Here is a 25,166-nt window from a genome sequence, read left to right on the forward strand (position 1 = left end):
AAACAACAAGGAAGGTACTAAAGAACTGGAATTGTGGACCAACAGAAGTTAGGGATCCATAACCCAAATTTCAGGGCCATTATTAAGAATTGCCTTCCTGAAGACTCCCAGCTGAAATAGTCTTCAAAAGCATAAATTTAGTTTTCAGGTAAGTGACACAGTAAGGATTTTAAACCCATGCAAATGAAAGGGTAACCTACTAGAATATTTCCTTAAATGAAATCAGGAATGGGAAATGTGATCTCCAGGATGAAGCAGATACGTGGGAGAGAGGCATCTCTGCAAACCCACATCCCTCAGGGGTAGCACATCTGGTCCCACAGCTCGGGCACTGTAATCAGAACCAGGGCTGGGGCTCAAATGCCAATCTAACACTTGAAACCAGTTTTCTGACCTGTTTTTCAGGACTCCAGACCCAGCTGCACAAGGCACGATTTGCTGTTGTACCTCACACAAGAAAAAGCCCCTTTAAAACTTCCAAAGATTCTGTTATGTAGTAGGAATCGTTTAAAATAAGTGATATAACCCACAAAGCAGCCGGATGTGTGCAGGACCTGTACAGGTGCCCAGCTCAGGACAGAACTTTCTGGTGCTGCAGTTAGGTAAATTAACTGACGAGTGCCTGCATGCCATTAGCAAGCACTTCCTTAAGATTCCTTGGCATTATTCAAAAACCCAGTTACAGTTCAACTGCTAAATCATTCATTGGCTTAAGGTCTGCCCCTGCACCTTTTTAAGGTAAAACAAAGAACTCCTCTAACAAAGAACTCAGAGGATGGCAAACAACCTCCAGTTTTGGACCCTAAAACTCAACCACAAGCTGCCGGCATTGGAGAAGATTAGGATGTTTGCAAGAACTGCAAAGCTGGGAAATGTAAAACATGATGGGAAATGCAAAACATGAGGCAGTGCAGAAACCCAGAGGATCAAGTTTAACCTCAATCCAAAAGCAGTCTGAAATCTGTCCTTAAAGCACCTCAGAGCCAAGAGCCCCTGAAGCACTTGGTGAGCTGGAGGAATAGCAGAATTTGATGTACATGTCTGTTATCTAATAACCCAGGAGCCCAAAATCAGTCAGTTCTCAGGTGGCATTTTAATAAAAAGTGGAATTGCACTGTATTCCCAGAAGTTTTAAGCACATTTGTTTGCTGAAGTGTTTCTCTCATTGAACTGAGATCGGGACAGTGAGAGGTGTTGGATCCTCTGCAGTGTCTGATGTAATTCAGCTCCAGTCAGCATTTCCCTGTTTGTCCCCCAGCCTTTCCCGAGGGAATGGCTGGGATGCGCATGTCCCTTCCCCACGCGATGTGACTCAGGAGTGTCACCCCAACATATTCACATTGCTTTTATTTAGGTCTTCTGCCAACAGTTACAGGGTAACAGACACTTGGGACTGCAAAGTCGAACTTGCAAGCAAAAATCAGGACCAAGGCAAAAAAAAAAAAAAATTCACAAAGGCAATTAAATCAAATCCAATATAAATACAATGTTCTGGAGCTCTTTAATCATACTGCTTTCTTTAATAAAGAGGTGGTTAGGATCTTACAGTATTTTCTTTTGGCCTAATCCAAGGATTTTGTTACTCTTCACCAGTCTTAATTCCACACATACAAAAAAAATTGATATTCAACCTTTAAAATATAAGCCATATTTTCTTAATAAAATAAGTTTTGTGCTGCTGCTTGTTTAGTAAGTACTGTACATCAACTGTTCACGGCTATTTAACAAATGGACCATACAGAGTTCAAGCTAGAGCAAAAAAAACCCACAAGAAAAATAACAACCCAAACTGAGCGTCCTGTAAACACCCTATGTACAGTCCCACACTTGCTCGTAGAAAGGAGGTACGAAAGGGGCTGGAAATCGAACACAAAAGCACTGGAGTCCTGGAAATTTTCTTTCACAACTATTGAAGTGCAAATCACTCAGGCAAGATATGAATTTCACTTGTTTATTGCTCTCCTGCTGTCTGGCTTCCCTTCCTGAAACAATCACATTCTTCTATTTCACACTGATTTTCCAAGAAGAAAACCTTCCGCGAGGCAACGCTGGATGCTTGGGCTGTTTGAGACACCGTGTGCGATCCCAGAACACCCCGACTGCCCTGGAAGCTGAGGGGAGAGGGCAGAGCAGCCCTCCCACCCCATTCTGTTCAGATATGAGATAAGGGAAACAACAGCATTCAACAGGTAAATGAAAGCTACTCCTCTTCCCACAGAACTGCATGCACTCTGCGACGCTTCTAGTCGCAGGTGGAACTCGTGCGCGTGGAGAAGGCAGAGACTCGGAGCTGATCGGGATGCCCGTGTGGGGTTTGTGGCTAACTACAGATCCTGATTTGTACCTGGGGTAACACCTATCCGCTACAGGCAGCAAAACGCACCTCAACATGCAGCTACTCGTTTGCATCTTGGACAAGAGAGGGGGAGAAATGCTGATGCCAGAGCGCGGAGAGGGTACGGTGCATAGTCCGGTATAGAAAACATGCGGGTCACTCCAACCTCTCTAAACTTCTTCAAAGTGGAAACAGGGTTGAAAGGGCACAGCAGCTACTGAGTTTGGCTTTTTTGTTTATCCAAAACCATGAAAACCCAACGCAGAGGGTGAAATAAGGGCAGAACACAATCTGCAAGTCAACAGCTGAGAGTTTCAGAAGCTGTGAAGCTTTTGTGTAGTTAAAATTGCTGTTAAAAGTAGGTGCTACATCAGCAAGTCTTCATTCATAGTTTTCTATGAACAGCCACCTTACAAATGAGTGCAAATCTTAAAGGTCCATTTTACATTTCAAGTCTCAAGGTTAAAAAAAATTGTTACAGAGCAACAAGCTGTTTCTGTAAATGCCCACACTATCTCTTTTCAAATGGTTAAAAATGGCACGTGCTATGCCACAGCTACTAAAAGACATTTCAGAATTCTAGACCCAACTAAAACACTAAAATAAAAAACGAGGAACCAAAATACCTTTGCCCCTCACTGCAGAGCAGCAGCCAGGCGCGTTCCGGTGTAATGCTGGTGAACAAACTGATTTGCAGAGAGAACCTTGACCTTGACCCCGATTTTATTCTTAATGAGGAGCTTTCTAACACCAGGTGAGCGGGAACAGCCCCTCTGAGATTGTTTTGCTTTCAATGAACACAAGCCAGAGTTCGGAGGATGAGATGGAGGTGCTGATTGGTGTCACTATGCAGGCACTTGTGTAGAGGAATGTAGGCTTCTCATGTTGACACTTAGTGTTGATGTGTTCCCTACGCTCTAAAAGCCTTCCTAAGAGTTCCCTACCTACTGACCACGGATAGTTCCTGGCCTCCTCCCCGTCACCTTGAGGATATACAGCAGTGGAGGTTGACACAAGGTGCAAAGGAGGATATGAACCAAACACTGTGGTCTTGAGGAAAACAGGATCGTGCTAAACGTAGGATCTTCACCAAATGTGACATCAGTGGGCTCAGCACTTAGTTTGCATAGCATAGTGATGTTGTCACTGTTCACAAACACGCTGCCCCAAAAGAAAACGGGAAGAGTGAATTCCCGGGGTTAGGACAGCTCAATGGGCCAACATGACCGGTGTGGTTTTCATGAAGGCAAGGCAAGTTTCAACGTCAGAAAGTACAAACCAAAGAGGTGTAGATGTGCTTCTGTCCGCGCGCGGGCCAGGGGCAGCGCTCGCGTGGGGCCGCCTGGGAAACGCGTTCGGCAGGAAAATGATACCAGAGCTCTTCCCCTCAGAGCGTGGCAGGAGCGTGCGCCTCGTTTGTCTCTCGAAGGAAGCACTGTGAACACTTTCATAGAAAAAAACCCCAGATAATGTGCCCGGATGATATTGGTACTGAGCTGCCACCACGGCCCCGCCACCGTGCGTACGGTCACTGTGCAGCAAAACGGGTCTGAAAAAGCAGTGACCAGGTTCCTGTGGGGAAAAAGGCTGTTTTCCTGGTACAAGCAGAAATCAGGAGTTTCCCCCATGACAACAACAGGGATTTCATCATTCTAAGGAACAATCCGGTGTGCTTTCAGAATAAAAACCCTGGGCATGAGAGCAGTGATACCACAACACAAAGAGCAGCAAAACCTAGCAGCAGAGAGGGTGAGAGCCTGGAGGTGCTGGAGGTGGGGATGTGGTGGGTGGGAAAGCAGCCGGCCCGGGCAGACACGTGCCGAATGCACGCGGGCAATGGGCACTGTGGAACACCCGGCACAGCACAGGCTGCAGTCGGCAGCACTCATCGGACAGAAACGTTGGAGGGCTGTGGAGTGAGCACACAGCCTCAGGAAGTGCGGGGATGTAAACTCTGAGAATGTTAATGACTTGTGGATTTTGGCAACAGACTCAATATCGTATAAAAATAATGTTTAGTAAAAAAATCCCGGTGTCCATCATAAAAATTCAGGGGGGGAAAAAAAAGAAAGAAAAACATGGATAGCGCTTTCTGTCCTCATGGGATGGAGATGCCCCCATTTGTCAGAAACAGTTTTAAATAACAAGTAGTACATTGGAAACAAAAATGGGTCAGCAGCCATTAAACGTGTCCTGTATGAAAGTGCACATCTTTCAATGGGGTTTAACCACCGTGAGGTCGTGATCTGACACAAACTGCAACTGAGGACCATAGAAATTAACTCCTTCCGATGGAAATATGGACCACCATCAAGACAAGATTACTAGTTTCCTTACAAGATTAAAAACATTGAAATTTTGCAGCATCATAGTAAGGCACTCACCCATGGAAAAGTCTGTGACTGTTGCTTCGAGCGGCAGCAGCTGACTAGCATGTAACACGAGGAAGACAGTTTTCAGTTCTGAGCTAAGTGCTAGGGTGCCTTACATTATCCGGGGGGAATTACTCGGGGGCGGGGAACTGTTAGTGTTACAATTCTCCTATAAACTAGTTGGTTTTTTTTTTTTTTCCCTCAACCCATTAAAGCATCTCATAATCTAAAATATTAGTTTTATAAATCTAGTCTTCTGTTTTAAGGCTCTAAAAATCCCCTCCCCCCAACACCCACAAAAAATACCTACCAGCGCCTGGTGGGCAACGAAGGACCAAAGCCGCCAGTTCACAGTCAGGAGTCTCTAGTATTGCATCTTAAAAATGAAAACCTGCTTCTGCCTCCCGGGAGTTTTATCCCTTCCCTTGAATGCCTTCATGTGTTTGGTCAGGTCAAAATTTTGCAAAGCCAGAAAAAAATTAAAAAAATAATCATCATCATCATCATCATCATCAGTCTCTTCCAATCCTACAAAGGTGTTGGATCGTTCTGTCCCATGGTGCTGGTCTCCTGCCTTGAGTCGACACTGCCTGCCCTGCAGTGATTTCTCATTGGAAAAAAAAAACAAGGTGTCCCAATGCTTCCTTTTTTGTATGGCTCCTACAAATCTGAAAGCTTTCTTGAGTGAGGTAACAAAAGTTAGGCTTTCAAGCAAAGTACATGGTACGTAAAGTGTCCTGATGAACCTGCACAGCCTTCGCCAAGGCCTGGGGGTCTCTGCCGTTGCTCTGTCCAGATATATGGCTGCCCTCGCCACTGAAAATCAAGGAAATCACTGTGTAATTATTTCATATTTTCCCCCCAGGAACACTGAGAAACCTCCCTGGAGATGGGGATCAGCTGAGTGCTGGAAGCATGGGAAGTCACCTCACTGCAGTGAACAGGGATGCTGTGCATGCTGGTGACCGTGACTGTTACTGCAGATTCGAGCACCTTGTAGCAGCTGGAAACGCTCAGACATCTCAGGAGTACTCCCACAAGCCTCAGATAAGCTCAGGATAGGATTTAGCCCTCCTTTATCCCCGTTCCCCCTGTGCTGGGCCATAAGAGGATGCAGCTACATGCAGATCATCCCCTGCAAAGGCTGTGCTGCAGCACTCTTGGACCCAGGCATTTTCAAACATCAAGGCCCCCTACCCATGCCTGGCTCTGCCCTCCGAGGGCCACGGGCTGTGCCTCTCACCTGTCGTGCTCCTTATCCACGAGATGGTACCGCGCCCGGAATGCCACCAGCCGGGCGTAATAGGCCGGGGCAGGGATGGAGACGGAGCGGGTGCAGCGCACGTAGGTATGGCACAGCTGGTACGTGAGGATCTGCAGCTCGTCCGCCGTGAACCGGTTGTCATCCCAGAGCACGTAGTAGTGGGACGGCCGGCTCGTGCCCTGGGAAGGAGGGGGCCGGTGTGAGAGGTGCTGCCTGCACCCACATGCAGCTGCCTCGCATCCCCGTCAGCCCCTCCCTGACCCAAATGATCTCTCAGCCAGCCTAGGCAGGAGGGATGCCTGTGCTGCCCTGCTGTGAGAACCCCACATGGCAGCAAGGCAGGAAAGCCCTTGGCACTGAGGTGCAAAGCAGTACTAATGCTGCTGCTTGGTGCCTGCTCCCTCTGCACCACACAGCCCACTGCATCCCCCACTGCATCCCCATCAACCTGGGCCAGCTCCCACTGTCTGCACAAGGGAGGGGAAGTCGAGCAGCCTCCCTTCTGGAAGCAGCTGCAGATTATACGAGTGCAGTTTTTCCAGTCCAGTTTCTGACTAATCTTGGCTGCCTGAAGCCAGGCAGCTGCAGAGCAGGGAGGGACGGCTGGCCTGGCTCTCCCACTCACAGCCAGACAGCAGGTCCCTGCTGACGACTGGGCACCCCAGCAAGTCCAGCACGCTCAGACACCAGCTGACAAGCTGCTGAATTGGCTGCTCTGAAGGAGGAAAATCTCTTAGGAGAGACCCTTGGCTCCAGGAGAGAAACCGAGTACGTGCCACACAATGCAGCAGCAGCATGGACCCAGCACCTGCTTGCCAAACCACCGCAGTGGCAGCTCAGATCCAACTATCCTCAAATATAATTGCCTACATCTCCATGCTAAAGGGAGGCTGTGACAGGGCCAGGACAAATGCATGAGAGCAGAGTCTGCAACAGCAGCCAAAAAACCCAGCCCCATCCCAAAAGCCAGCACTGGAGCACAGTACCTGAATGCCTGCATGACTGCACAGGTAGAAGTCAAATTCAAAGGGGTGGGTGATGTTCGTATCCACTGTTGTTCCTGCTGGGATGTTCCCACTCTTTCCAATCTGCAGGGAATAGAAAGAGGTCCAAGCACTGCAGAGTTTGGTTATTTCCAGTTGCCAAGAGCACTGTCCTTATCACAGCTGCCCTGCCTCAGGACCATGGTGGCGGGTGCCCATCTCCGTTTGAGATGTAGAGACGGTCTCCAAGTGCCCCTTCAGAAGCAGCTCATCCTACTCTGTTTCCTGCCCAAATAGGCCTGCTGGCATTTTTTGCAGACATCAACACCAGACATGACATGGAGACATACCCAACAGCACGGGAAAGAGAGCAGCAGGGTGAGGGCTGGGCAGGGGCCCATCCTACTACAGAGATGAGGATTAAATGAGCAAAACTCCAGGGATCTCTGCAGAGCATGTGCTGGAGTCTGTGCCACAAGATACTGGGGCTTTTACAACCTGATCAAAAACTGTCCTCAGTTCCCAAGATTAAATCTTCCTGCTCGTGTGGAGCAGTCTGGTTAGACTCAATCTGACTATTAAATTCAAATGAAATCTAGGAACAGTGACAGCAATCAATGTTATTGCAGAGCACACATGAACAAGCTGTGAGCAAGCAAGGGGTTATTCAGCCTGTCACGTCAGCAACTCCAGCTATCACCAAAACAACAGATGTTTTCAAGCTGACAGAGGCTATTTCAAGAGTCACCAGGATCATCAGCACCCAGTAACTCATAATAACAGCAAACAGCTGGCTGGAGTTCTAGAAGCAGACTAATCCATATGGCTGTAGGAGTCCACTGAGCAGCACGTTTCATTCAGAATGAGCTCTCCCTGCCAGTGGTGAGATTTCCCCCCAGCAAAGCCAGGGCTGGCTCTTCCATCAGACAGGGATGAATCAGCCGCCCTGGCACCCTGCAGCACTCACCCTCTCGTTCTTGTCTGCACAGAAAAGACGGGTGTGATGCCTCTTCTGGACGACGATGTAGGTGATGCCAGGCTGGTAATCCTTTTCCAGTTTGATGCAGGCATCTCGGATTGCCAGGAGCTCATAGTGAAGGATCTGGAGAGACAAGGGCACACAGAATGAGGGGACACACCAGCACGCAGCCGTCCCTGGGCACCCTTAAGGAACTTCACGGAGCTGGTGCAGCCCCACTGGCCCACGGGGACCTGAGGGTTCCTCACCTGTGGGAGCTGCCCCTCAGGAACACCATCGCGGTAGAAGATGATCCTGGTGGGTTTGAAGCGTGTGGATTTGTAGAACTGGATGAGGAGCTCCCTCACCATGTAGGACAAGTCCTCAATGATCTCTTGGCGAGGACGCTGCACGCGCACCGTGGCACAGTACCGGCTCGGGTGGGCATCCATGCTGCCCACAACCTGCAGTGACACACAGGCCAGTCCCATGTCTTACACCAAGAAGGACAGAGGGGATGTGGGACATTCCCAGCCTCCACCTGCTTCCCACATGCACAGCTGGCCATGGGCAGAGCACCTGAACTCACAGATCAGATGGGACAGCAAATACTGTACAGGCAATCAGTGCCCAAAAGCAACATCCTTGGTCACGGCCACATCCTGACGTCACACTCTGCCATGGCCTTTTAAACATTTGTGGGAATTTCCCGTGAGACAACTTTGGTTGGTGCCACTGAATGCTGTGGTTGTGGGGGTCTGATGCTGCTCTGCCCTTGCTCCACCTCTGCCTGGCATTGAGAGGGAGTGGGGCTGCCCAAGACCGCCAAGGGCTGCCCCAGGCTGCCCAAAGACGTGGTGGGTCGAGTCACTGCGTGGCAGCCATTGAGCAGGGAGTTCCCACTACAGCGCAGGCAGACCTCAGACACATCAGAGCAACAGATCAGGGGCAGCAGGGCTTGGCTGTGACACATGGCTGGGGGCACAGCGTGAATCAAGTGCTGGCCCATGCTGGGGAACAGACACCAAACTGCCTCACTCCCCACGCTCACAGTGACTGCGCCGTGTGCCCCACATCCCCCGAGCAGAGGGGAAGCACCACAGACTCGACATCCTCAGCAGTGTGAATTTACTGTCCCTTCCCTCCCCAACACTTTCACTTTTGCTTTGCAAACAGAGCTCTGGGGCTGGGGCTCCCCCACTGGAGCCCATGTGTACAATAGAAACTGTTCATTTAGTTTCAGCCACAGACCCACTGCTATTGTCTAATCAGCAACACACCAAGGACAAGGTCAGGTTGCTCCAAAGGCTCTACCCTTCTCCCCCCCTGCAGCTTCAAAAAAGCTTTCACAAAAATTAAGAAAAAAGCCCCAGTGGTCCTGCACAAACCACAAAAGATATTTTCAGAGGGGAAGCTCTGCCGCCAGGAAACAGACTGTTCTGTCCCACCCACACCTACAGCAAACAGCCCAAAGCCTTTCCCAACCCCTTCTAATTAAGAAAAAAAACACTCCTCCAAAGACGCATTTGCATGCCAAGGAAAACCTGAGCTGTGAGTCCTGGAAAGTTAAGAACTTAATAGGAAAATGCTGACATGCTTATCCTGCATGGCAATGAGCACAGGGCAATGTCTCCCAGCCCAACGGAGGGCACAAGCCGTCCCTGGCCCCACTGGCACCAAGCAGCAGTTCGCTCCATGGATGCTCATTATTAATTTGAGAAAAAGGCAAATCCTCCTCCACAAAGGGCTCAGAAGCCCAGTCATCCAGTTTCCCCCATGCCCCAAACCCCAGCTCTCCAGCAGAGGGAAGGTCCCAAAGGGCTGCAGCTGGACAGGGATGTCCCAGGATGATTCCATGTAGCACCAAGCTCCCGGTACTCTCAAGGCCACGCTCGGGGCCGGCACATCACGAGCCCCATCTGGTGGCAGCTGCCAGTCTCCCCGCAGCTCCCAAAACCTGCTGCTTCCCTGTGCTGAGAGGCAGGAAGTGATCGGGACACAACTTCCCAGGACTGACAGGGTACGGGCCCACCCTGAGAAGTGTCATAATGGGGACAGCAGTAACACATGGACACGTGAGTCCCATTCCAGCTCCTGCATCCTGCAGGGTTTTTGAGCACCAAGCTGTGAACTTACAGCTGTTATGGAGGGTTTCTTCCCATCTCCTGCTGGCGGGTGAGTGACATCAGCCCCGAGGAAGATCACCGGCTGCTGAAAGACGGCAGAGCTGGTGGGAGAGAAGAGAAAACAAGCAGTCAGCCTTTGGGGCCATCTCAGGGTGGTGTACAGTCCAATGGAGATGAGCAGATGATATCAAGGATATCTCCTGACCTCCAGCTGTGCCCTGGACGCATCAATAGCTTGTTATCAACAAGGCAAAACAAGTTACAAACCCCCATTTCAAAGAGCTAATTTATGAAGGTCCCCTCTTCTCCATGTAAAGCCAGGCAGGCAACACCACAAGGGACTTGAGAGACAATCCCAAAACTATGAGAGCCAGTGGCCGTACGAACCGCTGGTGAGGCACAAGGATGTTGTTGATCCCGCCAAGCTTGACGTTGATCTTGAGGCAGAGGTTGGAAAGGGTCTGTGGGGAGGTTTTCACCACATTCTTGACCTGGACACACTGTGTGGCCATTCCCAGGAGAGTGTCCCCAACACGCTTCACTTCGGCTGTGGGCAGAGGAAGCAGGTGAGCACACAGGCAGTCAGCCCTGCACCACTTGCAGCAGCACCCTTGGGAACAGAGAGAGAGAGAGCCCTGCAGGAGCCAGCCCTGCTGAGCCAGCCCAAAGCCCTTCTCTCTGTGCCCGCCCCAGACGCACCGTACACCGGCGTCTTCCCTGGCAGGATGACAATGATGAGTTGAAGCCCTGAATAGGTGTTCTTGAGGTGTCGGAACATGGGCTCCACGCTGTCTGCACCCTGGGCATACTTGCAGAAGCAGGGCTGGCCCTGGATCGGCATCCCGGCGTCCTTGGAGATCTTGCGCAGCTGGTCTGTGAAGTTCCTGTGCCAGGAGTAGAAGCAGTGAGCCCTGAGCCCTCCTGCACGCCAGCTATGCCACTGAGCACGGAGCCCCATGGCTGAGTGCCACAGCACAGGACAGAGACAGGGCCATCACATCACCTATTGGTGGCTCTATGGCACCCAGCACACGTATGGCACAGGAAACACAAGATTAGTATGTCAGGGCTGAACTGTCCCCTCTTGGTGCCCTCTTGCCCTCTAATGCAATGGAGCTGAGCCTTCTCCCTTAGGAAGGTGGAGCAGCTGGGGAACAAACCTGCTGCCTGCAACAGCTGATTTCCAGGTGATTGCAAAGCTGATGCCAGCCTGCACTTACCACAACTCAGCCACACTCTGGATTTTTGGAATGCCAAGGATTGATTTGATGTGGTGAGAGCCAGAGGGAACACAGGGCTCACAGCTCTGCTGCAAAGGGATCACGGGAGGAATACGGTGTCACTCCCACCTGCACCCAGGTACTGCAGACATGGTCACTCTGAGCTCTTCTAAACCCCAAATACTGACCATGCTAAACACCCAGAAGAGACACACAAAGCACTCACCTCAGTGCATCTACTCTCAGTCAGGAGAAACCTTAGGCCCCAGAAGAATTCAAAACCGAAGTGACCATTTCCCTAAATCAAATAAACTGCTCCTGCTCTGTGTTACTTTGCTACAGAAACATATTCTCTAAACAACCAAAGCTTTTCTGAAAGCCCAAAACTTCTCTGTAACAACCCATGGGAAGTTAGGATGCTTCCTACATGAATTACATAATTTCAGATTATTGGGGAAACTTTCAATCTTCAGAACCCCTTCTCTCTGGGGAGATTCAGACTAGAAGAGTTCAACACAGCTTTAAAGCTAGCAGTTTCATCTCCCAATACTGCAGCTCCCTGATGCAAAGAATAGATCGAGAAGAGCCTGATTGACAGCTCACAGGTACTCACTCCAACCTGCCTGCTTTGTGATGGCTTAGGGACCATTTGCAGCTGGGACACACAGTTAGGCTCTCTGGATAAACCAAGAGCAACAGCAACTGGACACCCCACATCAGACTGGTACCACAAGCAGTGGAGCTCCCTGGAGCTCCAGCACTGGTGATGCCGGACACGCAGTCCCCGGCTGTGAGCAGCAGTGTGGCCACCTCTGGAGCCACAGTCCCTCTGGCTTCCCCCACCCACATGGGCTGCCCCTTTCCTTACTTCAGCACCTCCTCTCGACACTGCTTCTGCGGGGCAAAGCAGGCAATGGCCCAGACTTTGATCTCAATGCCGTTGTAGAACTGCTTCCCTCGCATGTCCCACACGCCCTGGTTGGGAGTTGCAATGGCCCGGTTCTGCAAGGCAAACAGAGCGTCAGAGCGCGGCCGCCGCCTGCCCGGCCCCGCAGCCCCAGAGCCCCTGCATGGGCTGGGGCTGTGCTCCCTGTCCCGGTGCTGGAGCTGAAGCTGACTCCCTGGCAATGGGCAATCCACAGCCTCAGCTCCTCAGCAGTGACAGAAAATTCACCCGAGCTGCCCTATGCTGAGCACCCCTCTTCTTCATCTCATCACCAATGACTCTTGGCTACAACTTTCAGAACCAGTTATATTGCAAAAACCTCAAAAAACACAAAGCCAAGGTACTTTGATAAAGCATTCCAGCTCTAACATGAAGGTAACACAACTTTTGCTCAGAAACAGTATTTCCAGGTGTTGACAGTATCTCCCTGCACAGCGCAGCCCAGCCCAGGGAGCCCCACTTACCCGGCCTCCATACTGCAGGATGGGAGCTGGCAGGACCCGCCCTGTCACCTCCGTCATATCATCCTTCACCTTGATCCCAAACTCCTGAATGTATGGATCCAGGTTGTAGCTGGCATTCTTCATCTGCAGAGGGAAGGAAGAGCCATGGGAGGGAGTAAGACCAACTGCTGCATCCCAGGCAGCTGCAGCTGGCCAGGTAATGTGGGCACCTGAAGCCGTGTTCTCCACAGAGCTGCAAGAGGGAGCAGCTCTGACGGGAAGGTGAGCAGATCAACACTGAGGCCCAAACCCTCTCCTACAAACTCACCCATGGGGACCTGATTTTGAAACACACTAACCAATGCAACTAACAGCACTGCCTGCTCCTGCAATTTAAGATTTCAACAGGAAGGTTCTGACTGGCAAGAAATATATCAAGAGTCCCAGGAAGAACACCAAATGTGCCTGGCTTCAAAAGCCCAGATGTACAGGTTTGGGGAACATCAGCCCTGTTAACCAGTGGTCAGGCACAAACAGAGTTCCTGTACTGCAGCCCCACCACATACAGCCCCACGTATATCAAGAGCCAAGGGCGTGCCTCTAATCTGTTTCCCATTTTTAGTTTCAGCTCCCTTTGGGTCAGGTTCCATCAGTGCAAGAGCCTGAATGTGCTGTATGTGCATGAGCATGGTCTCTTTGAGCCAGGTTCCCCTGTGCCAGTGTCTGTTACATACACACAGGCACTTGTGCACAGGGATTCAATGGGAAGAGAGGGATAAAACCCCACCATCAACCTCACCAACACCTTCTCAGCAGGTCACAGCTCTCCACCACAGAGCAGCTGAGGAGCAGGACCATGGCAAAGTCCACCATGGACAGGGTGCCATAACCTCCCACTGGTTATTGTCCACCCCCCATGGGACTTCAGTCACGTACCAGGCGACTGATCTCCTCCTGCCTGTCTGGGGCAGACCTGGCTGTTGCTTTTATCATGGTTGACGTTTGATTGTCTGTGAGCTTCTTGATACACCGCTGGCCTGCCACGATGTTACACACCTGCATGGGGAGGGACAGACAGCAGCCACGTGTTGGGGACAGGTAAGACACGAGGGGACTACAGCTGAGCACAGCCCCAAACCACAGGTGCCAACACTCACCTCCAAGGGAAGGTACGTGTGTTTTTGTTCCTGGCCAACCTGGAGACAGGGCAAGTGAGGGTATTTCAGCTGCAGGTTGTATTTCTGCTTGAAGTACTGAGCCACTGTGCACTCCACTGTCTGACCACTCTCCAGCTGCAGTGGGAACCTGGCAGAGGCAGGACACGAGGGATGCACCTACCTCAGAACAGACACTTCCACACCTCAGGCACTATGTACTGTGGCTGGGAAGAGGGAGCTGCCAGGCTCCCACCCTGAGCTGCCATACAACAAAATAAAAAGCACAACAGTGGTATTTTCAGAAATGGAGTCAGGAGTACTCTTACCCCAGTGTGGGACTGAGGTCCCTAAATAAAGCTCTCCCTCCCTAATCTAGTTAATCAGGGCAGATGTTTATTGCAGGACGTGCCACACGTGCCATGGTTGGGCACAAAAATACAGTACACTGGCACTCAGGAAGGCTTCTGTGCCTGGTGTTTGCCCTGGGAGCTGAACGGAGCTCCAAGGAAAGGCTAACTGGCCTCTCCAGGTACAGGACAGCAGTTGTAGGGTGGGCAGAGGGAGGCAGGAGGGGAACATTTCCCTTCAAAAACATGGGGAAAAAAATCAAACTTCCTGTCTGCAGGGCTGAGAGGTGCCACAACACCCACAGCTGGAGCACAATACCCATCCTCAGCCAGCACCAGCTGCTCCCAGCTCCATAAACAGCTCCATGAAAATGCAGAATTGACCTGATATTCTGTAGAGAACCAGAATTACAGGAGAGCCAGGCTGACTACATCAGTGAGGTGCCACATTCCTCCTGTGCTTGCCAAGCCCCAAGGCTATGACCCAAGGATGCTGGTGTACAGGAGACACTGAGGAGTGCTCAGGCCCAGCCTGCTCCCAGGCACACACAAAAAATTCCAAGACAGACATTCGTGTTAGCCCCTGACAAAGTCTCTACTCTGGCAGTGACTATTTTAAGAATGAAGAAAACCAAACCCGGAGGTAAAAACTAGGACAATTCCTGGCATGTCAGCTCCCGCCCGCCGCCACGCTCTGCCTGCCAGACACAGCATCCTCTGCACTCCCATCTCCCTGCATCCCACTCCACACATGGCACAGGGCTGCAGAGCCCCAGACACGTCTCCTTTTGCCATCAAAGACCGGAGCTTCCTGTTCAGCTCTCCCTAATGACACCAGCAGCTGTTAACGAGGAGAACAGTGAATTTTTCCAAGGGCATCTGCCCACCCGCCTTACGTCTGGTGGCTGGCTGGCCGTCGGGTAACGTTACACACACGGTATTTCCTCTTCATCTGCCCACAGTGGGTCACCTCCACCTTCAGACCTGATGTGAGACAGGGAGAGACAGCACAGTCGTGGTGAAGATGGGAGCAATTTCCCTTTGCCTAACTTCCCCAGGACACTGCCAGCAGCTTCCTTAGCTAACTTCCTGCTTGCAGATACCCCAACAATAGCAAGAGTGAGGCAGTGGTGCCCCAGAAGACATTTAAAATGTGCAGCCCCTGTACCCCCACCTCGCTGCAGGGGCTGGGTGGGACACAAGCCACAGCCAGTGTCAGGTTCCAGAGCTCCCAGGGGGCTTTACCTTTGATCTCCTTGGTGAAACGCACTCTCTGCGAGTCCGTCAGGGGCTTGGGCTGCTCGTCGATGTTCCGGATGTCCAGCACCTCACACATGAACTCGATGACTGGCTGGGCTTTGTAGAAGGCAGTGGCTGACACTGTGGGACAAACACCACGATGAGTCTCTGCTCTCAACCAGCCTTCCCAAATACACCCGGCCCTCCCACTGCAGCTCCCCAGCATGAGAGATAACGTCACCATCGATGTTGAGCATCATCTTCCACATGGCAGGCCGGACTGACTGGTGGAAACCAAACCAGACCTCCCTGCCCCCTCCCAGGGGGTGGTAGTAGCCTTCAGGGGGGGAGAAGAAGGAGCGGCCAACAGGAGTGTACCTGTGAACCAGGACAAACCATGTCAATGACACACAGCAGCACCCCCAGACCCCCGAGCTGGCACTCACCCTGCCAGCTGCATCACCCCCTCTATTCCTTTTGCAGGAGCACCCAAGGACACGACTGGCACAGCTGCCCCCTCCAATGGCTGTCGAGGCCAGTCCCAGCCACAGCAGCCTGCCAAGGACAGCAGTCCCCTCCCCTCCCTGGCACAGCCCCATTGTCCATCAGCTCACGTACCTCATGGAAGCCAGGTGCCTCATGGCAACATCCAGCGCCTGGACGGACTCCAGTGGGACGGGGATCTGCCCGCTGACCAGGGCCTCGTGCAGCATGCGCCAGCTCACGATAGCCATCCATTTGATAGAGACCTTAAATATCCTGTCCTTGCCTTCCCCCGGGATTGTCACCTCAAAGTCCACCTGGGTGCAGGAGGGAAGGGACAGTGACCATGGCATCCCCACAGGGATGAGGTGGGGTCGTTTTCTGCTGGTCTTTCCCAGGCAGGAGGGAGGTCACAGTGCCCACATAGGGTTCTCTGTCCCCTCTTACCCGCTCATTCCCAATGGGTAAGGCTGTGACAGTGTAGATGTTCTTCTTCCCATCATAGACTGGTTTTCGGTCACCAAAGATCTGCGGTTTGAAGTGCTGCACCATGTACTCCACGACTTCCCTACACAGGCAAGATAGAGGGGCAGGAGGAGAGAAGCGAGAGGTTTGTTTTGTCATTTTCTTTTCGGCTTGATACCTTCAGCAACCTGCCCAGTACACCTCAGCCTCCCTCCCTGGGGCAACTGAGAACAGAGATACAACCCCTGGGGCAGAAAAGCCCCTGGACAAGCAGCCACGTGCCTTGTCCCACAGCTCAGTACATTGGCTTTGGCAGAAGGAGTGTACATGGCACTGGGGGAAGAAGGAGTGTACATGGCACAGTGTGACTTGTTGCTGAAAGCACATGCAGCGTCTGCTCACCGGCCCTCAGGGCACAGAGCTCCCCAGGCTGTGAGGGCAGGAGGGGACAGGCAGCAAAGAGCACATCAAAACGAAAAACAAAGAAAAGTACATGATGGCCTGAGGTCTGGGCTTGCTATTTTTAAATCAGGGATAGTTGCCAAAATAGCACAGCTGCTTCAGAGCAGCAGGGACTGTGCTGAGGCTCTGGACCCCTGATGCTCCCAGGCCAGGAAGCAGCACTGCTGCACTAACACGGCTGGGGGGTCCAGCCACCTGTGGGCATCATGCAGTGCCATGACCTCTGCCACTGCTGTGACCCCTGCTATAATGGTCACCCTAATGGCTTCTACTGCAAAGACAGAGACAGGCACTCATAGAGCCTCCACGAGGAAACTGGAAGCAGAGAACAAGTGCCAAACCTCTAATACTTGCCTTACCTGTTGACTCTGCGTGGACATTTATCAGGTTTGATATCCACTTCATAATGATACACATCGATCTTGGGAATGTCCACTTCAAAGTAGTTGGCCAGGAGCTTGATGGGCTTCCCAACAGTTCCTATCCCAGGCCGACGTGGTGCTTGAAACACCTGCTGCAAGGGGGGCAGGTATGCGCCTGCAGCTGTGGAAGAGTGCACAGGTCAGGAGGGCTGCCATGGACCCCACACTCAGACACACAGACAGACAGATCTCACAGAGTCTCAGCGCTCCCCATCACCACATTGTGAACTGCAAGGTCTCCCACTACCCCTCCTCCTGGCAGGAGGTGGCAGTGGCAGAATTCAGAGCAGCACACCAGGAAGCAGCTTCCCTGGGCACCATCTGGCGTGCACTGGTGCCAGCAGAGCTGTTGAAGGGCAGTGCCAGGGCACAGCGGCCCCACCAACTCCCTTGGCACAGGCTCCAGCACTGCCACCTGCTATGGGGGAGCAGCATCAGCTCCATCGTCATGGTGCCCCTTTCCAAGCGGATGCAATTCCCTGGATACTCTGTCAGCAGGGACATAGAGACACATGCATTTCCCCTCCATTCCCCAGCAAATTCCGACTCACTGCTGGAGGGAGGATGCCACAAGAAACAGGAAACGCATTGTTCCATCTGCACTACACAATTGTTGGACTGCTGGGTTTTGCAAAAAAAACACGAAAAAAACCAAATCCAAACCAATCCCAAATCCCCACTTGAAGCAGTGTGGGGACCTGTAAAGAGGGAAATACCAGTTTTTCCACCATTCCCATTACGCAGACTCACTTATAAAGTTCTGGAGTTGCAGGATGGCACCAGCACATGGCCTCGGGACTGAGCTGCATTTCTAAATCAACAGCACCCTCAGACTCAAAGGTTTCTTAAAAGTATTGCCAAGGAGTTATTCCACCCCGCTGCTCTCTGAGGCGAACTCTGCCCTTCCTGCCCCATTCCCACTTTGCCCATCTTCACCACCCCCAAGTTTGCACCTTTTATTTGTTCCTCACGTACTGTGAGGTCCAAGCCAGCTGGGCCAGTGCAGGGATTGAGTGTGGGGGTATTCAGAGCGCTCCATCTGTGCGGCCAACTGTCCACATCGGCCCACAGACAGCAACCCAGCTCCAATTCAAGCTCCTGAACACATGGTGCTTTTAGCACCCCTTTCTCCCATCCACTTCCTTTTTAAATCCAAATTTCCATTCCAGGCTAAAAATATCAGAAGCAGAAAAACAGTAGAGAAGCAAACTAAGCTTCAAATTTGCCTTTTGATTCTGTACCCAAACTTCGCAAGACTTTTCCTGCCCATGGAAGGCCACCAGTCCTGCAGGACATTGAGGGGATGGGAAAACCCTTGTGAGTGTCCAGGGGCTGAACTGCAGAAGTTAATTCTCCAAAACCAACCTCTGCTGCTCATGCTTCTGCCTTGCAACAGGAGCTCAAGAGACCCAAAATCTGCTGGGTGCCCCAAGCCTGAGATTATCTGGCCCCAGCACCTCCTCAGACAAGGCAGCACAGGACTTGAAGCAAGGTGGGGATCCCCGAGTCCACTGCAGAGCTCAAACCCTGCAGGTACCCACAGCTGCCCCAGGATGGGGTGACTGCCAGCCACCCCCAAAAAACATCTGTGCTGCACTTCGGAAGCCGCTTGTTTGAAGGAACTGATTTTCAGATGAGCTGCTCCCAGTGTAAGTCATGTCTCCACATGATTAACATTTCTTGGCAGTGGCCAGCTCCCTGGCTGCGAGCTGATGCATTTTTAAATTATGGCTCACAAGCAAAGAGGTATTTGCCAGTGCTGCTGGAGCCTCCAGTTCCTGAGTGTGAGTGAGTGAGGAACCATACCACCCACCTACAAGATCTGCCAGGGGACAGCAGCTTTCTGCTGCCTTTCCTGTAGCCACATCAAGGCCAGCACTCGCAGCTTCTCCTCCTCTGAATCATCTCACCCCCCAGACAATCCTGGCAGCCATGTGTAAGCAGGACCACATGCAACTCCATGTGCCCATGATAACCCCACACATGCAGGAAACACAGGGCAGCGGCCACAGCTTGACAGCTGCTCAGTGGCACTTGGGTGCCCAAGAGGAGCTGAAGCCAGTTAGGGGCTGGCAGGAGTTGCAGAGGTGTGACCAATTTGCCCCACACCAATCCCGCACTTGGCACTGCTTTGAACACTCCAAAACTAAGGCTTTACCACGCAAACCCTTTTGCCAGAGGATCCCCAGATGCTTCAAGAACTTAACACCCACAATTAGGCTCATGAATCACAGGTGAAGGAAGGAGCCAGCCTCCAGCAACACAAAAGTTGGCTCAGAGTTTTGATGGAACACAGAAGATACAGCAAACACAGGGTAAGACAAACAGGCAGAGTGGCCAGAGGAAGCAGCACCTGATTGCACAGGAGATGCTCTGAAAAGACCAGGGCAGGACCATAACCAGCATCGAGGATGCGCAAGTTCACCCCTGGGCTGACTCAGAGTGTTTTATTTTGGTGACCACAACACACAGTCCCTGAATGTGACAAGCCAGAGCACTGCCCAGGCAGCACCTCCAGCATGTGAGCCAGGTTCTCGCCCAGCCTTGGCTGCTTCAACCCAGGTGGGAGAGATCCCAAAACCCTTTGGTGAACATGCAGGCTTGGCTCATCCTTTCACGTGCCACATTCCTGCTCTGGAGCACTCACGGTCCCTCCATGATTTGCCTCATTGAAAGCCACTCTTGCCCTGGCTCAGAGGATGCTGCCAGGGAATCCTGGACAGCTCGACTGTCACCCCCAGGCACCTCATGCCTGAAGCCGGCTCAGGGCAACAGAAAAGGAGCCAGCAAGAAGAAGCCTCGTTAAAAAGCTACCCAGAGTGCATGGAAACGGGGGGGGGGGGGGACTCCGGCACACAGGGAGGCTCCTGCATGAGGGGGCTTGGCTCCTGCATACCTCGACTCTCCATGGCAAAGCTGCACAGGCTCCCACTTTGTCATGTAAATGCGGGCGCCGGGGCCGGGGGCTGCAGGGTGAGTGTTGTTCCTGCAGCACAATGCGGCCAGTGAGCGGGATGAAATCCGCTGCCATTAGAAATTCCGCGGCCCGGGAGGAATCACAGACTTTCGCACACAAAGCCGTGCCCTGGGGACGCGCCGGCGGCGGCGGAGCATCGACGCCCTTGCACCGGGTACCGTGGGCAGAGATGGCGGCGAGGGCAAAGCCACCGAAGTGAAAGCAAGTTTGAGGTAATTAGCGCTGGAATACGCTTTGTTTCTGTTATTTATTGTAACAGCTGGGGAACACGACCCGCTGGCCAACAGCTGCCTGCGCCGGGCGAAGCCGCCGGTGGGACGGCATGAAATTACCATGTCATTGAAATCCTCTCCAGCGCCGCATTCAGCCGAGGGGCCGCGGGAACGGGGCCCAGACAAAAGGGAGTTTTATTGCGGCGGCGGCGGGTCCAGGCGGCCAGCCCCCTCTCCGCACACCCACCCGCCAAAATAGAGCCGGGAACCGGAGAGGTGCGGACGGGGCCGCGGCACAACAAATGCCACCGGACACGCAGCGTGGTCCATCCTCACTCTGAGACATCTCCCATCCTAAACCACCCCAGAAGCCCCCCGGGAAGTGAAATCCCTGTCGGGAAGCACCAATGGGAAAGGCAGCTGCTGGGGAAGGTGAGCAATTGGCATTTCCAGTCTCCCGGCTCAACACCTTCAAAACCAAGCTTCAGGCAGCGACCAACACATTCCAAGGAGCCCAGACTTCAAAAATCCACATCTCAGCTCTGCCAACCCAGACATCGCTGCCTGTTCCTTCCCGAGTGACCTGAGCACTGCCAGGGTCATGCAACTGTGGGTGCTTTTGGGTTTGACACCAAAAACCAAACTGAGTTTCAGCAGGTGATGCACATACGGGACAGAGGCTCTGTCTGCAGCCGTCAGAGCTCAGCATTAAACCTGTCTGTGCACCAGAGTCTGGCTGCTGAGGGCAAGGCTGAGCTGTCCCTGCTCCTGCCCTGCACTGGGGTGGCTGCACGCAAAAAAATGAGCCAAAATGGGCTCTAAACTGTTTTACTACAGGACTGACATCCGAAAGCTGCTGAGTTCTTTGTATCCTCACACTAAACACTGCAAAGGACACTGCTGTGCTTCCCACCTGGAAATCATGGGTAACATCCCGAAGTGCAAGCTATAAACCTGCCTGGCTGAACGGGTGTCCCTGCACCCTGGGATGTGCAGTCCCGCAGGTTAAGCCGGGCAGGGGTGTGAAGCTGTGGGTGATGTGACAGAGCAAAAGGAACAGCAGCAAGAGGGGTGCAAACTCCATCACACCCGCATGCAGGGACTGTACTCCAGCTGCTCAGGCTCTGGACAGCAGCGCGGTGATGCCAGCGGTGTGGGGATCCCTGCAGTGTGTACATGGCTCAATCATAAACTGACCCGTGAGAGTCCTGCTAAGCTGGTGTCAGCTGCCCAGCAGCTCTCTCTTCCATCCCTCTGATGGGGTTTGAGAAGCACGGGCACAGCAAATGCCAGCATCTCTGCTGAGCACACCGGGTGGCACATCCAGGCTGCGTGACTCTGCACAGTGACCCTGGGGTCCACGCTAACGGCGCCTGAGCCGGGCGGAGGCTGACACCTCTGCCCAGCCCCGCAAGGTCTCCCGCTGCTCCTGCACTGCCCAGGCAGCAGCCAGGGACGTGCAGAGCCGGGAGTCACAGACAAAGGCGGCCCCCAGTGCCGGAGGGACAGGACAAAAGCGACGCCAGCTCCTCTCCACGTCCCACCGCGGCCCCGCAGTGCCACCGGCTCCCAGAGGGGAAGGTTGAACCCGCCCGTGGCTCTGCGCGGATCACCCTGCCCAAGGAGCAGCTTCCCTGCCTGATTTGGCTTCCTCCTCGCGTCTGCCATCTTAATAACTTGTCTGTGTTTTGTTCTTCCTAGGGTTTAGGGAGAGGCTGCATAGAGTGTTTAGAGATAAACCATCCATGCTGTGACTCCAGGCAAGGTGCTTCTCCTGGCTTTGTTTCTCGGTCTAATCCCGTCCCAGAACCAGGCACACGCAATTTCGTGTTTCCTGAAGATAAAGAGCCCCAACAGACGGAGCAGCTTTGGGGTTTTTGCAAGGTTCAGCACAGGAAGACAACGGTTGAGATTAACAGCCTTTAGGAAGTTTGCAAGGGATAAAGAAAACTAAAAGTTGTGGGAAAATAAGTTTAGTTTTTAAAACCACTGCATGCGTGTGCCTCCCTGAGTTCTGCCTGTGGGTCAGATGTCCTGGGTTTTCCCGCTGCCTTTCCAGGCATCTCCATGTAGGGCACATCCAGGCACACGTCAGTTTCTGCTTTATTGCCCTGATAAGCCACAGCATCATCAGAGCTCGCATGAGAGGCTCAGCCCATACTCAGGGTCTGGCACAAGCAAAGGGGTGCCACAGCAGGGCAGGATTCACAGCAGCTCTGATGACACGGAGTTCCTGAGTTCCCTGCCCAAGGGGTGAACCTGGGTGGGAGCAGATATCCCCCAGACAAAACCGGGCACAGAAGAGGAAACTCCCAAGGGTGCAGCAGCAGAGCCCTGCTCCCCGTGCAGCCCTCACAGGCCCAGAGACTGAAATCCAAACCTGTCCACCGAGTGCATCCCCACCCCAGCATGAGATTCTTTTAAAGCACCTTAAGAGCATCATTTCAGCCTGGGGTAGGAGGGTGCCCGGCAGCGTTATCTGCATGGCCCTGAGGCAGCAGCGCTGCTATCGCCCCAAGGCGCCGGCAAAGCCCGCGGTGCCGCCAAATCACGGCTTCCAGAGGCCATAAATCAGCCCAAACACAAAGCACCAGCAGCCAGAAGGTAGCGCAGACACAGGGAGATTTCTATGCCACACTTAAAGTAAATATCGTAAGAAAGGACTGATGTTTACAAACACTCAGCAGGTTTATGTCAAAATCTCACCAGGCTGATGTGTTGCGGCGGGTGGCAAACCCACCAGCACAAGAGAGGTGGCAGGGCAGAGACTGCCGATCCCACTGCCCTGTCCCTTGGAAGGGCAGCATGTCCCCATCCCCATCGGCCCGTGCCTCAGCAGGGCAGTGACCCGCGTCTCCATCACCCCATCCCTCCTTCTGCCTTATTTTAGGCACCAAAATCCTTCTGCGACTCAGCAGCGCAAGTTGGCGATGCTCAGGCCAGACACAGGAGCGAGCGGCAGCTGATGCGACGGCCTAAGGGCAGAGCTCTCCAAACCCCCGCGGAGCTGCCGGGCACGAAGGGCACTGCCAGTTGCTCCCGTCCCCGTCGCCGGGCGGGCGGAGGTTGGGGCAGGGGACACGGGGGTACGGGGTGGCTCTGGAGCTCGGCCCCACGGGGCCATGCTGAGCCCCGGCTCCGCGCATGTCCTGGCACGGGCAGAGGAGACGCTTCGTGCTGTCACGGCACACGGCGTCGCCGGCCTCACGCCAGCTCCAGCCTGCGCCCCGCTCCCTGAACTCGGGGAACGGGGAGCTGGAGGATGGAGGGGGAGCAGGGGGATAAAAACGGGAGCTGGGGGGGAATAAAATGGCAGCTGGGGGGGGTGGAATGGCAGGGAGGGAGGTGGAATGGCAGTCGGGGGGATGGATGGGGGTGGGAGGTAGGGGGAATAGAATGGGAGCTGGGGGAAAGGATGAGGAGCTGGGAGATGCTGCTGCTGCTGCTTTGTGCAGAACAAGCCCCTTGAGCAAGGGCTCGCTCCGCGCTGTGGGGACCTCCGGCTGGACGTGACCCCGGCCCTGTGCCCCCTCCTGCGAGGTTTCTGCGGGTGCCTCCATCGCCCCTTCCCCTGCGCTCGCACCGCTGCTGCTCTCAGGGCACCCGGGGGACGCGGCCGCCCGGCGGCCCCGCAGCTCCCCCCCGCACCCCCGCTGCTCAGAGACACCCCCCGATCCCCGGCATCGCCCCCGCACATCCCGCGCCGCCGCCACATCCATCGCCACCCGCCGCGCTCCCCTCCGCGCAGCCCTCCACCGCGCTCCCCCGCCCCGATCCCCACCCGGGAAAGGCCCCCTGGCCCCCGCCGCACACCCGCCCCGCGTTCCACCGGCCTCATCCCTTTCGCCCCCCGTCGCCTTCTCGGCGCTCGCCGGCGCGCAGCGCTCCGACCCCCCCCCCCTTCCCATCTCCGCCGGCGGTACCTGCTCCCGAAGGTCCCGCTTCCATCCCATCCACGCGGGCGCCGCTCCGAGCCGGGGGCCGGGGCAGGGCCGTGCCGGGGGCCGGGGCCGGGCAGGGCCGGGGCCGGTGCCGCAGCCGCCTCACGCCCCTCACGCCGCGCGCACGCGCCGCCGCCGCCCGGCCCCGCGCGCAACAAAGGCGGCGCCCGCCGGCCCCGCCGCCATCTTGGGGCCCGCGGGGACCGGGGCGACCCGGGGGAACCGGGGCGACCCGGGGGAAGCGGGACAACCGGCGTGTCTGCTCGGGACAGCGGCGGGTACCCAGCCGGGGCCTCGCTGCAGCGGGGAGCGGCGGAGCGCTGCCCGCCCGCCCGCGCCCGGGCCTCCCGTTGCGCCGTTGCCACAATTTTTTTGTTGTTGTTGGGGTTTTTTTGGTGTGTTTTGTTTTCTTTGGGTTTTGGTTTGTTTTTTTGTTGTTTTTTTTTTACTCATTTTGCGCGGCCGGGCCGAGGAGGAAGCTCCGGTTGTTGTATCGGCCGCTGTACGGTCGTTTCTGAAGTGCCCCGAGTCTCACCAGGCAGGGGGAGCAGGGCAGGCATTCCCCGTGGCCCTGCTCCATCTAAATCCATGGAAGCGGGCAGAGCCTGCCTTTTCCATCCCCTTTCCCACCACTTCCCAGACTTTTCCTTCCCAAGAAGTGCAAATTGCGACCTTGACTTTATCAATAACATCATCAACCCCAGGAGCATCATTCCCACAACGAGCCCAGGTGTGTGTTCCTGGCTGGGCCATTCCAGGAAATGGTGGAAAAGCCACAGGAATTGAGGCTGTCAAAGCATTCCCACCTCGTGCT

The 25,166-nt window shown here is 53.9% G+C and overlaps 1 protein-coding gene across 3 annotated transcripts; it reads right to left on the minus strand.

The window, feature by feature from the left end:
- Positions 1–1,332: 1,332 nt before the first annotated feature.
- Positions 1,333–24,436, minus strand: LOC136301304 (protein argonaute-1). Of its 3 annotated transcripts, XM_066204233.1 has the most exons (20): positions 24,335–24,436; positions 17,160–17,343; positions 16,321–16,441; positions 16,009–16,190; positions 15,632–15,768; positions 15,397–15,531; positions 15,048–15,135; positions 13,805–13,952; positions 13,584–13,703; positions 12,669–12,791; positions 12,127–12,260; positions 10,738–10,922; positions 10,426–10,585; positions 10,049–10,139; positions 8,182–8,376; positions 7,922–8,056; positions 6,958–7,059; positions 5,951–6,150; positions 5,018–5,140; positions 1,333–3,779 (listed from the first exon to the last, which is right to left on the minus strand). In XM_066204233.1, the coding sequence occupies exons 1-19, from the start codon at positions 24,357–24,359 to the stop codon at positions 5,062–5,064; spliced, it is 2,544 nt and encodes an 847-aa protein (XP_066060330.1). In that variant the 5' UTR covers positions 24,360–24,436; the 3' UTR covers positions 1,333–3,779; positions 5,018–5,061. The 3 variants fall into 3 exon arrangements, with proteins under 3 accessions (XP_066060330.1, XP_066060329.1, XP_066060328.1); XM_066204232.1 differs by having other exon boundaries at positions 1,333–5,140; XM_066204231.1 differs by having other exon boundaries at positions 1,333–5,523.
- Positions 24,437–25,166: the final 730 nt, after the last annotated feature.

The sequence above is a fragment of the Chamaea fasciata genome, unplaced genomic scaffold (genome assembly GCF_029207755.1).
Source record: "Chamaea fasciata isolate MVZ Bird 193981 ecotype frontalis unplaced genomic scaffold, bChaFas1.0.hap1 SCAF_26, whole genome shotgun sequence".
NCBI lineage: Eukaryota > Metazoa > Chordata > Aves > Passeriformes > Sylviidae > Chamaea > Chamaea fasciata.

Bases quoted from the DNA above. Each gene is read 5' to 3' on its own strand.
- LOC136301304 (XM_066204231.1), bottom strand. From the start codon at position 24,359: ATGGAAGCGGGACCTTCGGGAGCAG. The intron at 16,442-17,159 runs GTAAGGCAAGTA...TTGCCTGTGTAG, and splicing joins TGTCCACGCAGAGTCAACAG to GGAAGTCGTGGAGTACATGG. The intron at 10,923-12,126 runs GTAAGGAAAGGG...CTCCTGGCACAG, and splicing joins TGTCGAGAGGAGGTGCTGAA to GAACTTCACAGACCAGCTGC.